The 21,239-nt window shown below is 40.3% G+C and overlaps 1 protein-coding gene across 2 annotated transcripts in view; it reads left to right on the top strand.

Annotated features, from left to right (window-relative positions):
* LOC140429427 (ephrin-A5-like) overlaps positions 1-21,194 on the top strand; it is a 280,461-nt gene extending 259,267 nt beyond the window's left edge. Inside the window, exons 2-5 of one of the 2 annotated variants that reach the window (XM_072516394.1) lie at positions 36-328; positions 13,923-13,988; positions 14,331-14,411; positions 18,516-21,194. In XM_072516394.1, the coding sequence (XP_072372495.1) occupies positions 36-328; positions 13,923-13,988; positions 14,331-14,411; positions 18,516-18,634 (559 nt within the window). In that variant the 3' untranslated portion in view covers positions 18,635-21,194. The remainder of the gene's footprint in view (positions 1-35; positions 329-13,922; positions 13,989-14,330; positions 14,412-18,515) is intronic. The other variant, XM_072516395.1, reaches the window with a different exon arrangement.
* Positions 21,195-21,239: the final 45 nt, after the last annotated feature.

Raw genomic sequence — 21,239 nt, 5'->3', positions numbered from 1 at the left:
ATTGAAATAAAATAATGTTCATTTTCTTTTTGTAGGTTCCTGAAAGGTGATTTCCACATTGAAGTGTGCATCAATGATTACTTAGATGTTTTCTGCCCTCATTATGATGACTCTGTACCCGAAGACAAGACTGAGCGCTATGTTCTCTACATGGTGAATTATGATGGCTACAGCTCGTGTGATCATACCTCTAAAGGGTTCAAGCGATGGGAGTGTAACAGGCCTTACTCATCCAATGGTCCTTTAAAATTCTCGGAAAAGTTCCAACTGTTTACTCCATTTTCATTAGGATTTGAATTCAGGCCTGGCCGTGAATATTACTACATCTGTGAGTATTTTCCCTTTTCCATTGGTTTCCCCAATAATTTGAAAGCTACGTTGCACAACAACCTGTTAAGTGATTGTTTTTGCAAGGTGAATGTTATTTATCAACTCCTTTAAGGCTGAAAGAAAGCATTTGAACAATATTTACTTTACAAACATATGACTCATTACATATCTTGCATGTAATGTCATTGTGATAAAAATGAAAGATTCTGTATTTTCCCTGCCTCCAAATTAAATAGTTTCCCCCACAGAGGCAGGGCAACTTTAAAATTATTGCTTTGAACTGCAGTTAAACATCTGAAAGTCAATGGTCATGGCCGTACAATGTGGAATATTTTAGTTCACTCAGAAAACAGGGCATTGGACAGCATTGGCAGTTGATGAGGATCAGTATTTATATGAACTTCAGCCTTGAATCTTCAACCCTAAAGATCAGATTTCAGCCAACATTTCCAGTGAAGAGTAATTCACAAAGCAATAAATCCTTTTTAAGATTAAGTTTCCTTATTTCTCTTAGCAGAAAGTATCAGAGCAAAGTATTCCTATCTTATATAATTGTTTTTCATCTATTCCAGTGTACAAACAGTGATTGCACAAGAGCTAAGATCACAAAGCAAAAAGTTTTGACAATTGATTTTCCGGTAGCATATGTACTTTGGCATTTCAGTGGGCCCAATTTTCCGCTCCACCGGCAACGAGAATTGCGATTGGGCAGACAATATCATGCAATGGAAAGATTGCGATTTGCGCCCGGCCTCAATTCAGTTTGCATGCTCCGGTCCCCCTCTGGCAACGATATCGAAGTTTGCGCCCTGTGCTGGGCCTAGAATTGCTTCCAAATCTCATCGACACTGTGCCAGCCAACTTGCGTGTCCTGAATCACGAAATGAATAGCGCCCCCAATAGAAGCATGAATCACACACTATTCAGTACTGGCAGGAACACTTAGGGCGGGATTCTCTGATTGCCGACGCCGAGGATACATGTATTTGCATAGATTGTACCATCCCTAATACCGGTTTAAAGGACAGTGACCCAAGCCGGGAATTGAACCTGGGACCCTGGGGTTGTGAAGCAACTATGCTACCGTGCATGCCTGGGCTCCAAATGATGTTCTTAACACTTTTTTTAACAGATATATTTTTAGTACACTTTACTGACAAATTGATTGCGCCCTTTAACTGATTTTTGAAAAAAGGTTGTCCTGGCGCAGAGGAGGGATGGAAACATGTTCAAGCATCAATCTGCTCAGATTCTTAGTCACAGTATGTAGAGAGGTTCCAATTATAAATGTGGAAGCTATACCATCACCTAACAGGGGTTGGGGCAATGGATGGAGTGTGGTGAGGGGCAGATTATCAGCTACACCTGTGTGAAACATGCTAAAATCATCATTTGCATGGATTAAAATATCATTAGCGGATTGGATGCTTCATGCTCCACCCCTCCATGATGATCCACCCACTTAGGTGGAGGCCAAGTGGGCGTGAATTGGTGCAAGTATTTACAAACGGGGCCTGGGCACCACTGCAGTTGAGGGGGAGCAAGAGGCTTAAAAAGAAACTCTCAACACTCAGAAAATTGTTGGGCTTGCTGGAGGATGACTTCCCTGGCCGGGGTGAGTAGAGGGAAATGACTTGGTGCCAAGACTGTGAATTGGGGTGCACCCCTTGGGATTGAGGTGGCCTGCCTCAGACCACCATTTCTGCCGTGCATTTGAACGTACCCCTTTGGTGCTATTTACAGGTTCCTGGCTGCTCACACTGCTCGCTGTGTCCTGTATATGTTCAGAGAGCCTCAGGTGATGTGGGAGGCTACCTAGGCCACCCCTCTGGAAACCCTCATAACCCAGCGGTATCATCAAGGGGATGGAGGTGCCCAAGTTCAATCAGTGGTCCACCAGGTGTTGGAATTCCTCAGAAGGCGAATGGAGTTTTGTCCTTCATTGCTAGAGAAATGGAGTTTAAGACTAGGGAGGCTATGCTGCAACTGTATAAAGTGTTAGTGAGGCCACACCTGGAGTATTGTGTTCAGTTTTGGTCTCCTTACCTGAGAAAAGACCTATTGGCACTGGAGGGTGTGCAGAGGAGATTCACTTGGTTAATCCCAGAGTTGAGGGGGTTGGATTACGAGGAGAGGTTCAATAGACTGGGACTGTACTCGTTGGAATTTAGACGGATGCAGGGGGATCTTATAGAAACATATAAAATTATGAAGGGAATAGATAGGATAGATGCAGGTAGGTTGTTTTATGAGGAGAGGCTTGGTTGAGGTGCTAGGCTTCACTGTAAACTGCTGATGGTAGTAGTTTTGTCAAACTAAATACAGCTGTATTCGAATTTGGTTATTTTTCTCATCTTCTCTCATCCACCCCAAAAAACACATAGTGCGCAAGTCAAGAGAGTTGTCTCACGCCCCTAAATCTATGATCAAACATTGCAAATAAGTAGGCTGCTGAGGAGGTGGATCAGCAACATGGCCCCGAGACCGTCTTGCACAGATAGCCATGTAGGACATTGTGAAATGGAACACTCTGGGTTGTTCCCGCTACTGCCATAGGATCAGACAGCATGGGGAGAATAATTGACTCCACTGTCACAGATTATAAGGGAGTCTAGTCAACCTTTCAAAACAGTTTCAATTTTAAATGCCAGCAAGGGTTGGACTCAGTCTGAAGTCAGACAAGTTTGTCACTTGTGTGGTTGTTTGGATTTTGTCCTTCGCATGGAATTCTGCCAGATACCCCGCAGGTGACCCTAAGGTCCTTGTTGCTTGGGCGCTGAGGGAGAGGGAAGTAGTATTTAGTGTTCTCCGTTATTGAGAAGACCCAGTGTGACTGTCTGGATGTTTGAAATCTCCCAGTAAGTAATCTGACTGGGAACCATGGGAACCATAAAAATGAGGAGGAGAGGAGTAAAACCAGCTTTGCTAGCAAATATTGTGGCAATTTTGGCTATCCTATTTTAATGACAGTTCTTGATATTTGTTATGATTTCATACTAATGGATATAGGACATTTCATATTTCAGATGTAAAAGCCAAGTGGAAATTATTTTACTGATTAATATCATAAGCTCCTAGAACAAAAGGTTAAAGCCACTGGAGGAAATTAAGTGTGTGCTGAGCAAATTTTTTTATTTTTTAATAAAATTAAGTGCGTATTTGGTGATAACCAGTATTGGCAGCCTATTGAAAAGTATATGGTTTTAGACAGAGGGGGAGAGAAAGATCATAACTGGATTTAATCTTTCTATCAAATAAATGTGGGAGCTAGTCATTTTTTCGGAAGTGCGGTGTAACTGTGCGCTCTGGGAAATTAAAGCATGTCTTAGAAGCCTCACCTTGGTATGAAGTAGAAGGAATTCTTCTATTTGAATTCTCAGAGGTGCTAGTTAGACCTGCTGCATCTCACCTCAACAAAAATTCAAAGTGGAGAGAGTAAAATTGCCCACAGCAGCTTTTGTTTCTGCTTTTCCCCAGGCTGTCTATAAAAGAAAGTCCTTGTTAAACACAGCAGCTAAGCTATGAAGGTTAAGCAGAGATCTGTGTAGATTGATCTGTACGGATTCAGACATTCACTATCATCATCTGTTGGAGCGGGAGAGGGAAATATAAACTTATTTTTAGTCAACTTTGCATTAACCCTTTTAGCATAATAAAACCTGTATAAACACAGTTTTGACAGTGCAGTTCGATACGGTTCTCCACTGTTATGCTCACATAAATGCTTACCGTTAGATAACCGGCTCACAAATCCCACTCAAGACCTCCTTCAAAGAAATTACATTTGTTATTGTAGCTTACTATTGGGGTTGGTGATGTGGACCAGGGTACAAGAAAGGTGACCTTTAAGCTGCGCCTTGCTTCATAATTAGACCTTTTATATACTTTCATTTCAGCCTAATCCAAAAGAATGGTGGTCATGATAATTGCAAGTCATTTTGACAGTTTTTTAAATTAGCGCATGTGCAGGCTGCCAAATGGCATGCTGAAAACATTTTTAACTGCCACAGTAAACAAATTAGTTATTACAGTGCTTAGATAAAGATTAACGGTTCTGGCGATTCATTTAAGAAAAAAACAATTTTACTTCAGCGTTCCAGGTCAGTGCGAGACATCCCAATAAAGATGATTTGTTGAGCCTCTGATAAAATTAGATGGCAAAGACAGAAGCTGGCGTAATTCATTGGAGCAGCAGATACTAGTTAATCAACAAAGCAGCACGGTACCATGGTGGTTAGCACAATTGCTTCACAGCTCCAGGGTCCCAGGTTCGATTCCGGCTTGGGTCGCTGTCTGTGCGGAGTCTGCACGTTCTCCCCGTGTGGGCGTGAGTTTCCTCCGGGTGCTCCGGTTTCCTCCCACAGTCCAAAGATGTGCAGGTTAGGTGGATCGGCCGTGATAAATTGCCCTTAGTGTCCAAAATTACCCTTAGTGTTGGGTGGGGTTTCAGGGTTATGGGGATAGGGTGGAGGTGTTGACCTTGGGTAGGGTGCTCTTTCCAAGAGCCGGTGCAGACTCGATGGGCCGAATGGCCTCCTTCTACACTGTAAATTCTATGAAAGCTTGTGTGGGATAAAATCAAATTGAGGCAATAGTTCTTAATTTTGGCACTCCCCCATTTTTCAGCTTTAAGCATTGGACCTATGATGAGTATCCTTGCCCCTTCCCCCACCAAGCACTGGGTGCGATACAATGGCCACGCTGCGCTCAAAGAAGCTCGCCGCAGCACAACATGGCCGATGGAAGCCGAGAGACCCCGTTCGCAACGCCTTGCGTTAGATCTCACGCGACGTTGCGATGTGACTCCCGGCCATTGTGGGATCAGGTTTTGGCAAATCTACGTATTAGAGCAAGACAGCTCGTCTCATTCTAATACACAGTTTCCCGCAGTACCGGAGGTGTTGGTATCTATCTCCTTTGCCTCGGAGACCTTGGGCGAGTGCCGTTCAGTACTGGTCTCCTCAAACGGGGACCAGATGGAACGGCACTCGTGGGGGTCTCCCAGCGGATTGGAGGCCCCCAGGTGCATGCCCTTTGAGCAGGGTGGTACCCTGGCACTCCTGGAACCACCCTGGCAATGCAGGCTGGCAGGGGCATTGCCAGGATACCAGGCTGGCACTGCCAAGGTGCAAAGCTGGCATTTCTTTGCACAGATGCAAGAGAGGAACCTGCCCCCCCCCCCCCGGGTCCCGTCCCGTCGCCCCCCCACCCCATAGTGAGTTGGGGCTTATGGGGAGTTGAGGTTCGCGTCGGGGGTTCCACAGATCGAGAGCCCCTCGGCTACACGTTCCCCGCTGAGGACCCCTATCTATCCTGAATAACTTTAGGTAGGAGGGTGTTTCTCGGCACTGCGAGCACCCGGGAATACACAGCTAAACGCATTTGTTATGAGACTTTGTTCCCATTTAGTTAAATCGCGCCCATGTTAAAGGGCATGGACATCAAATGGCTGCCATTTTATAATACAGGAAGACTTTTCTTGTGCTGTACATCTGCAACCAATCTTTTAAAAGACTCCAAACTATTAATAAACAACATGAATTATGTTGTAAAAGTGACCTATTTCATAAATGTACAGAATGCAGGTCATGTATTAGTACTTTGAATTTTAAAAGTCACATGTAGATAATCTACTCCCTAGGGCTGTTTAAAATTCATTTTTTAATGTGTAGTAAACCATACTCTCAAATAATAGATATAAAGACCCTTAAGCAATCACTTTAGGTTGTATTGAGTTCATTTTCCCCCTCTCTCTTAATTCTTACCAGCATTGAAAATTCATAATGTTTTGCAGATGGAGTATTGGTTTGCTTTTTAATGATGAATTTGTTTTGGTTGGATTGCCGTGATGTTCGAGAAGATTTGTGTCTATTGACACTTCCCACAAACATAAATGCCGACAGTATTTTACCACTCAAGCCTGCACTATAAAATTTACATAATGAATAACGGGCAAACATTTTGATTTTTATACTCCCTTGCACAGCTGTGTCCTCCTTCCCCTCCTGAGCAATAGAATACACTGGCCATTTGTTGGTTAGTTCACATTTTACCCTGTGGGGAATTGAGTGTGTGGAATATTTAGCAAAGAGGTCCATTTGCAACAGCTACTGCATGCTTGGATTCTTCCTGGTCATTTAACATCTGCCTAATGAGGTGTTCCAAGGCCAGTTTACTTGCTTTTTGTGCAATGATTATGACTTTGGTCATTATTCCCTCTAGTATGAGGATACATGTATTTGCATAAATTTTACCATTCACTTATTACAAAGACAATTCTGCAATGGAATATATTTTAGATCAGCTTATTTATAGAGAACAAATTGTTTATTGAATTAGAGTTGATCATGTTTTATTTTTCCTCTTTTTGTCAGGATATTTGAGGTGAGTACCCCATTCTGTTATTTTATCCCACCCTCCTCTCTCATGTGACCAGCCACTTGCTGCCAGTCGTGTCCACCACAGGGCCCAGATGTCCCAGGATTAGACCCTGACTCAATGGGGTGGATCGAGGAGGCTCAGACAGCAATCTTGCTCAATTCCACACACCACCTCCTCTCCATCCACCTTCTTTTGAACAGAGTTGCTCATCAGTACCAGATCCCAAAATTTTCCTTAGAAACCTTTCCCTCACAACTTGAGTCTTTTCTCAGAATGACTGAACAGAATGGTATGGAAAGGTTTCTTGTGCAACTCGCCTTCTGCTCGGTTGCTCTGTGCAAAACTTCTACAAATGAGTAAGAATGATTGTACTGTCCCGAATGAGAAGCCCTGGATTTGGGGATCAATCCCGGCACCATTAGGGACTTGGGAGGGGAGGATGTTTTATGATAAATTGCTCAGCCCTTTACAAACACTCAAGCCAGATGTGCATTTTGTGATGAAGTATCTGTTTTCCACAGAGGATAGGTAGCCAAATTAGAGGGGCTACTCCTGCAGTTCTGGTTGTACTTTCCTTCCAAACACATCTGTGGTTGGTGCCTCGTCATTTGCTTCAACTCTGATTAGGAACTGAGTGGAGTGGGACTTGACCCTGCATCTGTAATGATGATCTGATAAAACCTAATAATTCAGATTTCATTTTGTGCTTTTACACAAGTAATATTATGTTGACAAAACACCATGTTCTGTAAGTGAATGCAATGCTCTCTGGCCTATTTGAAAAATTCATATCAAAATCCTACTCAGCTAGCCTTAAATTTGACTTTTCCCTTCAAGTTATTTATGGAACTGCTGTAACAAACCCTTTTGAAGGGAACCTTCGTCATCTAGTAAAGGGCCGTTTCAAGCCCACTGCCTGCATTATATCAGCAACTCAAAAGTTCTTCATTGGCTGTAAAGTGCTTTGGTTTTCCTGAAGTTATGAATATGCTGCATAAATGCAAGCCCTACTTCTATTGCATTTGTAGATGGAAGAATACTCAATAATTAAGTCAGTGAGGCAATGATGTTATACTGCTGCTATTCTCTGCCATTTTAATTCCAAAAATAAATCATTTATTTGAAAACCACAGATATGTAAAAGTTTTATATTCAAGCACAAACTTAGCATCATAATAAACTTTCTTAATGGATGATGTTTAAATACTGCAGACCCTTTGTATACCGATATTTAAAATGGGGATTGTATCATTGTCTAGATTTTAATACTTAGAATTGTTTTCCTAACATAATAAAGTGAGGTCAACCAAGGTGTGCTGTTGATTTTCTCACTGAGCTCTGCATGCTTTAATCATGCTTTGCTGCAAAATGGAGGCAAAATCACCCTAATCAAGTAAAATAGCATTGTGGTTCCTGAATATGTTTACATGTACAGATCTATTTTTTTTAAAGAAAATAGTTTGTAAAAATTCCCCACAGCATTACTTTGACATAAATGTTTAAATCTCAATGCAGTGGCAGCTGCCAAGGAAGAGTTCAAAGTGCTGCATTGAATTATCTTTTTGTGATTGTGGTTAAAAAGAGAATTCTTTGCACAAGCAAACAAGGTACATGAGCACAACCTATGCTGTTGTGGTGATTTCCACATTGTGTGCAGCATTTATTAAGAACCAAATTCTGCCAGTCCAGTAAAATGCTTATGTATTACTTAGGTTCCTGTTTACTGCAGCCTTACACTAAATTTGGGACTGCAGACAATTTGCTATTTACTACTATCAAATTATTTTTTGGATTAAAATATTTATATTCCCCACCCCCACCCCCCCACCCCCATTGAATAAAAAATAATAATAATTCTCTGCTTTACTTTCCATTTAAGTTTAAATCCTCTCATTCCATTTTCCTGAAGCAACAGAACAGTACTAAATCAGGGAATCCAGAAATTCCTCAGGATCCAACTCCACCAGTGTGTGTGGCAGAGCAGAACCTCTGTCAGGGACTGCAAACAAATTCCGGGGACAGTGTTATTAACATAGAGCAAGAATGGGTGGCTGATGTCTGCAAGGGCACAGTGGTGAACGTTCCAGTCCAAACCGTCTGTCTTTTGAAGGTGGAGTTCAATCCTCTGGCCAAAGGTAAAGAAATTTTCAACCACTTCATCGCTGGCTGGCGAAGGCAATCGCCCACTTTCCAGGATTGAATCACATTTTCTAACGAATGTTCAGATCCTGGGGAGCCTCAGTGGGGACACTGGCATGCATTCTGCTGTGGACTTTCCTGGGCACAGAAAGAGGAATTTTCTGGAGAAGACCAGGAACAACACCCCCCTCCCCACACCCCCAACCTCCTTTCTATCCCACCCAGCTGTCACATCTCTTTTATGTGGAAATTAGGTCGAACATTACCACCCAGCCTCCCAGAATATAAAGCCAGGTCAGGCCCATATTCCAGCCCCCCAATCCTAATAAGTAATTTAATTGTGATATTGTGCACCTATTATTAATAGGTGAACTCAGTAAAAAAGATATTCTGCTTTAAGTTGTAACCAAATTCAAAACACCCTTTGTTATCAGATGTTGGACCCTTTCTGAAAGTCAGAACACTTACTACCATTTGCAGATTTCATTTGTATTAAAATTAAACTGCCTCCGAAGTAATTTATCCCTGAAATTGCTAAGTGACTTACCATGTTTTCTATGTGAAAATGGGGATGTTCAAAACTATCTGTGATGGATGTATCTTGAAAATTGAACTGCAGCACACTCCAGCTGCTTTGTAGCATTCGCATATCTAGTTTAATTAAACAGTGACAGAAGAAAATACTAGACTGGGTGGTGCTATGTGTTAACACATTGTCCTTGCATCTCTATGCCTTGATTTGAATCCAGCCCAGTCTCATTTTTTGCAAAACTGCAAGAACCAATATGAAATGGGTTTCCATAATGTGACCAATCCTAATAGATATAAGCCCACAGTCCAAAACTGACCATTTAATTTAGCATGAATGAGTTATCATTCAGACTGGACATAAGGTTAGCTTGTGTGAGAGATGGAAAAATTTACACTGATGCAGTAGAGGGTGCTATTCAGAAGTTGGGCTTGTGGTTTCTTTGGCCAAAGTAGAGGTTTTGAAGAATTTTGTACACGCGCCAAACAAAAAAACCACAAACACTGAGAAGCCGGTTGAAAAAAAACGAATACAGCCTAATCAAACAGGGCAGCAAAAAACTAGCCTGAATGTCAGGCATTTCAATGCAGTGAGAATGCAATGTAATTGTCATAGAGTAGCCTGTCCTACTCTACCATCTGTTTAGCAGGATTTTCCCTTCATTTCTTTGTGCTGAATTGTGGGAACTGGAGGGGTGTATTGGAACTCGGACTTTGCTAAATCAGATTATTACCTGTGATCCGCTTCTCAACCCTGTGCTTCTTTCCCCCCATTACCACCCCCTCCCCTGTTCACAGAGACACTGTGCGTTTGTACCCCCAGTTAAAGCTGGAAGAGTGGCTGCTCTGGGGAGAAAAAGCTCTGCTACATGCTGCTATGAATACTAATCCCCAGGAATTCCTTACCTCCCTGCTATATTACCATGAATACCCGCCCATAGTGTGTATCAAAGTTCTGGTGTGTCAGATCAGTTTGAGGTAATGGCAAAGAGAGAATTGGGCAGTGTCACTTATATTTTTTGCAACAATGGGTGAATATATTCCACATCTGAAATACTGACTGACCACGTAAAACAAAAAAAGTTTTATGGTTTCATGCTAGTGCATTCTCCTACAGTAGCATCCCTCAGCTGGATTGCCACAAAAATAAACAGCATCGTATATGCTATGTACTGAGATAGGAAAATATCCAATGACATTTCACAAATGAGGGAAGGATTAAGATGCCAAATGAGAATGGTGGTAGGTTTTGAGGACGTGTTTGAAATGAGAAAGGTTAGCCAAGTCAGAGGAATTTGGAAAGAGGATTCCAGAGTGCAGGATGTGATGGATTGTCACCTATGGCGGAGTTGAGTAAAAGTGAAAAATGCAGTAGACTGGAATTGGAAGAGTGAGCTGGGATTAAGGTGGACTGTGGCCTTGGAGGGAGTTTTAGACAAGGAACAAAGTTCTGAAATTATGGATTTGGCGATGTAGAGCCACTAAAAATTGACAAGTATAGGGATGATTGGTGATCGGGATGAATGCAGCTGAAAAATTTATAATCTTAAAAGGATTATGTTCATTTTAAATTGTGTTTATTCATTTGTTTGCTGGCTTTTGAGAGTTACTCAAAATGATTCTGCTTATATGCATAGGAATAAACCCATAAATAAGATCAGAATTGGCCATCAATTGCTTCCTGTTACCTTTTTTTCAAGTTGCAACTAGATCATTTAATACCTGTGAATCCTAATTAGAGATTGTGACATGCATATTTCTAATATTACAGTACAGTCAATCTGCCAGTCTGAACAATATTGTTTTCACTTCAGTCATCATGCACAGTGGAAACTCCCACCACCTGAAGCTAGTTTAAAATTGTCAGTGTGACTTAAATTATTCTGGCAAATCGCCAGTCACTTTGTGCCCTGAGGAAAATTCAGTTTGTACGTGTGTTGGGGGACAGATGAGTGGGTTGGGGGATGATAATACACTATCCAATGTGCAAAAAAGATGAGCGCGAATGCCAACTTTTATTTAAAGTAAGTGGATTCTTGTAGTTTTCAGAATTGCCATTGCTATTCTCGTTGTTTAACTCTGGCAGCAGTTATACCAATCTATATCTAATTAATAATCTGACACTTGCTATTGATGCCTCACTGGAAACATAACAGCTTTTCCTGTGTTTCTGACAATGGACAAACAGGTTACATTGCACGGAGCTCAGATTTGCTGTGCCTTACAGAATGCCTGGACAAAATTAATAAATGCTCATGGAGTTTCCAGGTGCTTGGTCATCATTATTGTTCTGTAAGAACACTGCAATCCACAAAAGGACATCCTAACACTTTCAGATTACATACTGCAGTCATCATATCTTTGTAACTTTGCTTGGTTAATCAGGTCCTTTGTGACTTGTAGGTTGAATATTAAATATATTTGTATTTCTAAATGCAGTTTTGAACCAAGCTCATGGATTTCCACTGCTCCAGAGCTCTCTCTGATTTAATGTTAAAAAGACAGTTGCAGTTGTGAAATTATAATTGGCTAGTCAGTGACAAATTGGAAGAAACACGTAAGGTTATGGCTGGCATCGTTAGCCTTTAGTGGTGAGCAAGGAAGCAAAAGATAGTCAAGCGAGTTCATGGAAAAGCTTTCATCTCTGCTATTATCCTTCAGGGTTAAACTCAGTATTGACAGGTTGGGTTTCTTTCTGTGCAAGGTCTGATCTCTCCACAGAGCAAGTTAATAGGGAACAGAGCCCAACAAAGACTGATTGATCCATTCTCTCATCAGGAGCATTTAGAAATGTAGCTCCTTTCTTTTAAACGTAGCCCATTGCCACACCATAATGGTGCTAACATTCAGTTTAGGCACTGTTGGAGAGAAATCCTTTTGTGGCTGTGTTTGGTAATCTGTATTTATCTTCTGTGTGAAAGTAGTCAAGACCTTAGTTACTTCTGACCCTTCAACAATGTTGCAGTGAATAATTCAAAAGTGGTCTCAGTGCATCTTATTAATTATTTTAACCTATCTAGCTGGTTAAGTTCTGGTTTCTTAGGTCTCGGTCCTGCTGTAGATGGCTCACAGAACAACTCCTTATTTGTTTCATCTCAGGCCATAACAAGCTTTAAGTTTCCATTCATGCATTGTATTTTACACCTCCACTGCTTTCTTCCCCCAAATTTCAATAGCTACAATCTTTTTTTGAGTGTTCTTGTCGCTCTGTTCCCTTGCTGTTTCTCCCTAGTCTACATCCCTTTTTTTAAAAAAAAAAGTCTGTCAGGAATTTCTTACAGTTTGCAAACAGAATGACCAGCTTGGGCTGCTCGAGGTAACAGAACATCCTTCCGGTTTTACAACAATATTTTTGGACAACTCCAGCTGGGCGTTCTTCACATAAATATTTTTGTGCAAATCAAATTGTCCACAAATATGACCATGAGCTCTTTTAGCTGATTACGTTGATGTAACTGTTCAAGCAACAGCTTTGTCCGTTTTAATTGGCAACATTGGAACAGAAAATGCTGGAAACACCCAACAGGTGAGACCGTATCTGTAGACAGCGAAACTTGAGTTAATGTTTCAGGTCGATGACCTTGAGTATTTCCAACCTTTTAAAATTTTATTTCAAATTTCCAACATCCACGGAATTTTGCTTTTGATTCAATTGCCAACATGTTAGCCTCTCCACTTTCACTTTAGTATAGTACAGCACTTTCATCGTAATTTTCTTGCCCCATTATTTTTCTAGCTGGTTCTTTATTTCTTTTAATAACTTGTTTTGTGTTCCTTCTCATTCTTTTCCTCCTCTTAAGCTGATTTTGAAATTGAAGTTTTTTTCAAGGAAAGTTGGACAAGAGTGTGTGAACGTTGCAGAGAATATCCAGTCTTGTCCAGCTTGTGCCCAGGATTTGTGAATGTTTAAAAAAAAAAGTGCTTTCCTGCGGACAAGTCAATAGTCCCAGTGCTTTACACAGTGTCGCTTGTAACCCAGGGATAGCAGGACCCACAGGAAAGTGGTCATTTCCTGCCTGTAACCACAAACCTCAAGCACTGTGTCCTAATAGCATGTTGTGTGTTTTCATTTAATGATAGAGGAGGCAGCTCTTAGTTGTGTGATTTAGTGGGAGCTTTCAGCCAGGCTGTTGTGCTCCAAAAGATTTATTACACAACTCAAAAGTGTTTAGGTGTACTTACTGACACTCGAAGGGGGGGAAAAAATCAAAACTTAATCAACCAACTTCACCACAGAGCTTTTTTTCATGATGTGTCAAGATAATTTCTTTTGCGCAAAATTCAATAGTATATTTTCCGAATTCTCTAATGCTACAAATTGTGATTTCTGCCATCAAATTGATAAAAGTTCTATTACTTTTAAGGTACTAGAGTTCAGTATTGGTGTAAAATTACAGAATATTAAATTATTTTCTAAGGCCACAGTACACTGCTTCATTGTTGCATTGACTCCAGTTTACAGATTTCAGACATGTTTTAACTTAATATTAAGTTTAAGAGGTCTTTTGCAAAGACTTAAAATGATTTCTCTTCACACTTCACAGCTTCGGCTATCCCGGATAATGGAAAGAAGGCTTGTTTAAAATTGAAAGTTCTTGTGCGACAATCAAGTAAGTTCCTATGGCAGACTTGCTAGGGTGGCTTTAGCGCATGTTTTGTCATAAGCACTGGTAAAACTTTTTTTTTCTTACTGTGTTTACCTTGTGTGGTACCTGTTCTGTACATAGTATTTGATTTTTTTCCATCTTTTTTTCTTACATTTCTTCACCAAGCTTTTATGGCAGTTGCTAACTTGTTGTTTCTGCAAGTTTTCCACAGTCAAAACAAATGGACGATTTCAGCACTTTTGACATGTACACAACGTGCAATGATTAAAAAAAGAAATAAAAACAGGGGAAAATAAAAAAATGTCACACTAACATATTTGGCTATTATTTCTATTTTTGTTATAGACAGCTGTTCGAAAACTGTAGGTGTACATGAAAGTGTTTTCGGTGCTAACGACAGAGTAGACAGTTCATTAGAACCAGCAGGTTAGTATGCTTAGAGAATCTTCTAACAAGTGCGTCTGTTCCCCCCCCCCCACCTTTCTTATTGACCCTCTGTCACAGTTTGCATGCCCTGCATGGGTTCAGTGTTGAAAGATTGTTCACCTGCCCCCCCCCCCCCCTCCCCCCCTCCGCCTTCGGTGGTGGTCGCATTGCTAACCTTCTTTTGTAAATATTGCAGCAGAATTATGCAATAATTCTTGCATGGTGTTCCAGATTTTTATTATTGCCATTAACTAAATGCATGTGACATAAAATGAAAATCATTTCATTCAGTGCAGTGCTGGATATTCTGCTTAATACAAATGTAGTGAGACAGGATATCCATGAGCTGTAACGTCTATGCTGTCTTTTAACTGCTATATTGCATTTGCTTTTCAAATAAATTGCCTTAATAAGGAAGGAAGGAGTTAAATTAACCTATCCTTTTTAGTGCTCTGATAAAACTGCCTAACAATTTCTGAAAATAGCAGCATGCAATTAACTAATTTTATAATTGATATATGGGAGGGAGGGGTTTGTCCAAAATTGAAAGGGGTTGCAGTTCTCATGTACTGCAAGAAATGTGTCCATGACAACTGATAATAGTCACATTGTGACGGATGGCCCCCTCAGTTTGGTAGAACCCAGGCTCTTGTTTGCCTGCATCATTGCCTTGAACAGAAATACCAGACCTGTCTGGAGCATATTTATGTGTCTCTTTGTATTTTTAATGTTGTCCTTTTTCATTAAAGTCTGCCACCAACATTTGTGTCTGAGTATTTTAGTTGTGTTAGTAACTCACTGCTGCCAATATTTTAGCAAATCTAACATGAAAATTGATGCAACTCAGTATTGCTGTTCATTTCATTATTGTGAAGTACTGGGTGGCACAGTGGATTAGAACACTGACCTTTCACCCTTGGAATCTGGATTTAAATTCAACCCAGATTGATGGGAGAATATTCTGTTCTCATTCACATGCTCTCTCTATCAAAGAATTGTATTGATATGGTGCCATTCATGACCGAAGGACATTCCAAAGTGATTTACTGTAGAATCATGAAGTCATAGAGACCAGAAGGTACCAGCACACTTATGCTGACTTCACCGATTTTTGTAGCGTGCTCACTGTTTTAATGGCGAAAATGCACTGACCAATCTGTGCACAGCAAAGTCTTGCAAACAGCAATGTCATAAATGACCAGGTTGTCTGTTTCAGGATAAATGTTGGCCTAGAGTCTAGGAGAACTCGCTTTATTTTCTTAAAATAATGTCATGCTGTTTTTTGTGCTCACCTAACCAGATGGGGCCCCAGATTATCATTTAGTCCGAAAGACAACATCTCCTACTTTGTAGCAACCACGCATCGTTGCACTGACATTTCAATGCAAATTATCCGATCAAGTCTCTGGATTGGGGCTTGAACCCACAGCCTTATAACTCAGCGGTGAGGGGGCTACCAACTGAGCAAAGGCTGACACCTATCTATTGCAACCTAATTGCGCAAAATTCATTATTTTATTCCAATTTTGACTTTTTCTATCTTCTATCCTGTCCAATCATTCACTTGATGTGTTATCACTTCCATTGGTACCAAATGCTCTTTTATTACCTTGACCAAGTGGTGATTACTCACATGTGATCTCCACAGTGAGTATCAGTGGAGTATTGTGGAGAACATCCATGCCAAAACCCAACCTGTCCTCACCCAGCAATCAAGTAGAACCAACTTGCAGTAATGATTGCCGTGATTGGGGCAGTAACCCTGGCTAATATTTTCCCTCTTTCCTTTTTAGCCCCTTCCCATCCCAGCAGAGCTATAGATCGCCAAGTAATGCTCCTCCTCCACCTGTCACCTGAGATTGGCTAAGTCAGCACTAAGAGTGATGGAACCTCCCTGGTTTCTATGACTGAATATGAGCCATATTTTTGTTCCTTTTTGCTTTTTCTTTAGTGTCAGCTTTTCACACTAATTGTCATTGTCACTTGAGACTTGGAAAGACAATAATAAATCATTATACTATCTTATTCTAACATATCCATAGTCTCAAAATTCAGGACACGCAGACAAAATAGTTGAAAGGGATAATACTGCAATCGGTACTCCGTAGGTTTGACATTAACAGTATCTTTGATGTTGTAGCTCTAACTTTGACCTGTCCTCACTCAAGCAATGTGAATTTGGCCTCCCACAAAGATAGGACTCCATGCATCAGAATATCAAATGCAGACAAATCCTGTATTTAAAATATAATGGAAAATGTAACTCTGCATATCCTCCAATGCCCACAGAAGTGACGAAATCCTCTTTATTTAAAAATGGCCAGCAATATTAAATTGACTCACTGCTGCAGGAGAAAAGCAGATTGCACATCAGTAGCAGACTCTGTGCTTAGGTTTACATTGGTACCAAAGAAAGAAAATCAGGTCGATTGTTGGAGACTGCTTGGTGATCACCTCAATCCCAACATTTGGTCTTTTGTGAATGGAGAGTACTTGGGGCTGTTAACACCACCATATCTGCTTAGGTCTATATAGGTGTATGTAGTGAACAGCTCAGTATATTTGCTTGGTTGAAAGATGGACATATGTCTTGGGATTTAAGGAGGTTTTTAAAAGGAGAGTGTAAAGTAGGAAGGTGAATAGTTTGGAAGAAAGTTTCAGGGAGCCAGGGGAACATGGAAGGGAACATCAAGGTTGCACAATAATCAGATTAGAAATGTGTTCCTTATAATAGCAAATATAGATCAATTCATGTACAAAATGGAATAGCAGGAATGGATTCACAAAATCAAAGACTTTCACACCAAAATACTAGCGGTTAGAGTATTCTGTCTTTTGGTCAATGCTTTGAAAATTTCCACAAATTGTACCGGCAAACATTTCCTCTCACAAATAAATCAAGACCTTTAAACAGTCCAAGCTTGCAGTGTTGCTAACTCATAGCAGCCATAGAAAAGCACATCCCAGTATCTCCCCCTTAAATTTTGGAAACTATTTTACCCGGTAAAGGCAAGATTTTAGAATTACACAGCCTTCTGTGTAACCCTGAACACATTCTGTTATTTACTGTTGCTCAAATGCAAAATACTAATTCAATTTAAACAGATTTCCCAGATCAGCGACTTCGACAAGGAAGGGGAAAAAAATGCTAAATTGCTATAACTGACGTTTCTCCAGTTACAATTTTTGTATTTGTAAGAATCGGAACAATCCCTCCCCAACCTAAGAACCGGTAAATAATGCCCTTACAACTCCGAGACAAAACAGTGGACAAAACTACGCTAATATTTGTGGGTTCTACTTCCAGAGGCAGCAATAGAAACAGGTTTTTGAAAGAGTTTTGCAGCCAGCAATTTGAATTTTGCATTCTGTGCATCAAAATGTAGAATAATTACATTATTTCCTCATTTACAAACTAAGTTTGGTTGAAGAAATACACTCACTGTGCCATTCAGCTGTTGCCAGTTTCTGTCTAGATACCCAAAAAAGGTTCATTGTGATCGTATTAGCAGCAACTCTGTGAGATGCTCTGTTGGTTTTCACATACAGTTGAACATGAATTTTTGCACAATAAGAAGAGAAAATACTTGATCTGATTTAGTTTAAATACCTTCATGAAGTTGGAATAAATTGAACCTAAAATCTTGCTTAATGGGTCAAATGAGTCCACTTTGCCGTTCAATGTTAGAATCTTTGCAAACATTTTGATGAGAAAACCAACAGTAGATGTGGTGCATGAAAATATTTAATTTTAATTGATTGAACAAGCTGCTTAGAAATTAACAGCACAGCTCCCAGGCATTACAAATCTCAGCTAGTGGGCTGAAATCTTGTTTTACTTAAAATATTAAAAGCTCATCGGTGCTTCTTAACTGTCATTGCTTTTGTTTTTCCATTCTTCTAAGTTAATGAAAGACTTTGCAGTTTGAAAGAAATGGGAAATTTGAAGTGCAATGCTGATTGTTAGAGCATTCAATAATGGGATTACACTGACATGTATCTGTCTGAGGAGCTTGGCTGACCTAAAATTGAAGCACTGTGGAGCATTCTTTCTGTTGTCTTATAATATAACCGCATTGCTTCCTCTGTTTATTCTTTCTATAGATGACACCATACATGAAGCTGAGCCATCGCGCGGTGAGAACAACGCTGCCACATCCAGAATATCCCCGCTACTTTTGGCGACTGTACTGTTCCTTTTCATAACGCTTTCTACATTGTAGTGTTCAAAAATCCAAGGAACCTCTGACACAGCATGGCTGGATCAGGAAACATCACAGATTCTGTAACTGCACTGTTGAGGAGGGGGAACACTCAGTTTATTCCAGACACAAGATTTATTTTCTGTCAGGAGAGTAGAGAGTGATTTCAAGAGGGAAGATATATCCAAACTGATAAAACCCCCCCCCCCAAAAAAAATGCCAAATTATATTTTGAGACTAATGATTCTTATTTTCCCTGTACGTTTCTTCTTTCAAAATACCCCTAAGTGGTTTAGCTCTTGTCATCCAAGTGCAGATGAGAAACTGTAGTGGCAGATGCAGCCGCTGAAGAATAAGAATATTGAGCAGAAGCCCAAGAGGGTTTTCCTCCTCCATGCAATATTTATACCTTCTCACTCAATATCGTAAGATGATCACGCAAAGCATCGAGTCACCGTGTCAGGACTTGAGGGGTGATATTACGAATAGATATAACCCCATCCCTCTCGGGAGTTATAATTGAACATGTGTCTGAAGGGAGAGTTTCTGTGCTCATGCAGTCGCTAACATTGTCTGTAATATTTTGTATTTTCCACACATTTCCTGTGTCACAAGCCCTCAGCAGGGCTTTGTATTTTGTAGGAGATGTGTGTACACTGAATAAGCTTTGAAGAAATTGGGAATCATTACAGAACCGAAGGGTGGTGCAGTTAGCAATAGGCTACTAGCATTCTGCAAAACTATTTGAGAAACACAAATATAATGGTTAAAATTGTAGGATAGAAATGCTGATGTCATTTGTAATATGGATAATTTTCATGTGAATAAGGATAGATATTGGGCATAACTGATCATTTTACAGTTTATTTTAACACAATGTTCTAAAATTGAAAAACTAATGAACTGAGAATGTAAAAATACTGCATTTATTTTTCCTGGCAACTGGATTGCAATCCAACTCTTAGTGATGTAGCCATTGCATTATTTTGTTCTGAGCAGCTGTAAGCTACAGTTCATTATTGGACATTATTAATTTTTGGCTGTTTAACCTGTTCCACAATGGTTATTGCCAAGATATTTTAGTCACGAATGGATTCATTATTAAACGATTACTATTACACTCCTGGAGAATTCTAACAAGAACTGGATGCCCCTGAAATCATGGAGGACGTTTAAGACCAACTATTTTCTTGCTTGTTCGTTTTTGGTTGCCTTTTTAAGCAGGGAAATAAGGATCAGTCTGTTCAGTGGATACTGTGTATCCTGTAATAGTCTATAACATTAGTGTTAGCTTAGTACATTGATTTGTACCTTCTTCGAGGGCAAAAGGAAAAAAAATTGTTTAAATTCTGTATTATTAGCAACCGATGATGTAAATAGTGTTTGATAAAGTATTAATTCCAATTCTTACATCTTTTATAACTGACTACAATAGAATTTCTGGATTTGATTGAGCAGGTTAAGCAAACAGATCTCTGTTGGAATTGAAGATGTATTGCTCCAAGTACTGCTCGCTGTGTCAGCGAATAGTGTGAACGCTACAGCGAGCGGTAAGAACAAGATATGGTTGCAGCCTGCAAACTGCTTGTTATGGATGAGGAGAGGGGAGCAAAAACTGTGACTTAACATTCAACGTATTTGTCCTAAATGTTTTGAGGCGATGTGGAATTATGATCACAAAAGTCATTTGTGAAGAGGCATGCCGATCCTGAAAGTCGATCGATTTGTGTTCCTGGTTTTCTTTCTCTCCCGGAGATGAAGTGAATATTTTATGGAAAGATCTTGCCAGTATCATGTGACATGCGCGTGGACTCGAGTAAGAAAAAAAAAGTTTGTCGGCATAGTTTTGTAAATTTCGCCTCCCGTTTCTTCCCCCTTTGTGTGGAAGCAGCTCATGACAAGGCAAGAAATAGGGGTGTACTATACCTGTCAACAAGCAATGGCACTTGACTGACCTACCTTGCTTCGTGGAATGGAAATGGTTCTATAAATTTTAGAAGCATAGAAATTAATCCACTCCCCCTTTATTCACTCCACGTAGATCAGCTGTTCCCTGCTTTCATCCGAGCCTTCATTGAACGGTGAATGGGTAAATCTGTTCTATTTGGCAAGTCCAAGTTTTTCCCATGCATTCGCCCCCAAACTGCTCTGATGCGAGACGAATCTTCTTACAATAGCGTTGCTGCCATTGTCTGTACAGTTTAATAAATGCTGGCATGCTGAAGGTTACTCATGGAGTCTGCTAAATCTGTTTTAGATGCTTACTCTTGACACTCCGTTAGAGCCACTCATTGTGTGTGCGTCTGGATATTAGAGTCCAGTTCATTGTTGTCCTGTGCCTGTACTACCCTGCTCCAGAACTGCTTGAAAAGCAAATTCTCTGCACTTATTGAAGAGTGCTTTTTTGACTTGCTTATAGGGGGGCTTGTGGTCTGCTGCCATGTGGATCCTCTATCCATCTGTTTGGTATATACACGTGTCTGAGCAACTATACATAAATCAAACTAAAGATATTCATCATTATAAATAGTATGAATGTTCTGTGTCTTTGACCATTAAAAGTTTGAAAATATGTTTTAAAGGGCAGAAGTGTGTCTCATTCTTGATATCTTAATGTTCTTCAAAG

This window comes from Scyliorhinus torazame, chromosome 9 (genome assembly GCF_047496885.1).
Source record: "Scyliorhinus torazame isolate Kashiwa2021f chromosome 9, sScyTor2.1, whole genome shotgun sequence".
Lineage (NCBI taxonomy): Eukaryota > Metazoa > Chordata > Chondrichthyes > Carcharhiniformes > Scyliorhinidae > Scyliorhinus > Scyliorhinus torazame.
The sequence above is the reverse complement of the archived record's forward strand: the minus strand, read 5'-3'. Positions and strand labels throughout refer to the sequence as shown.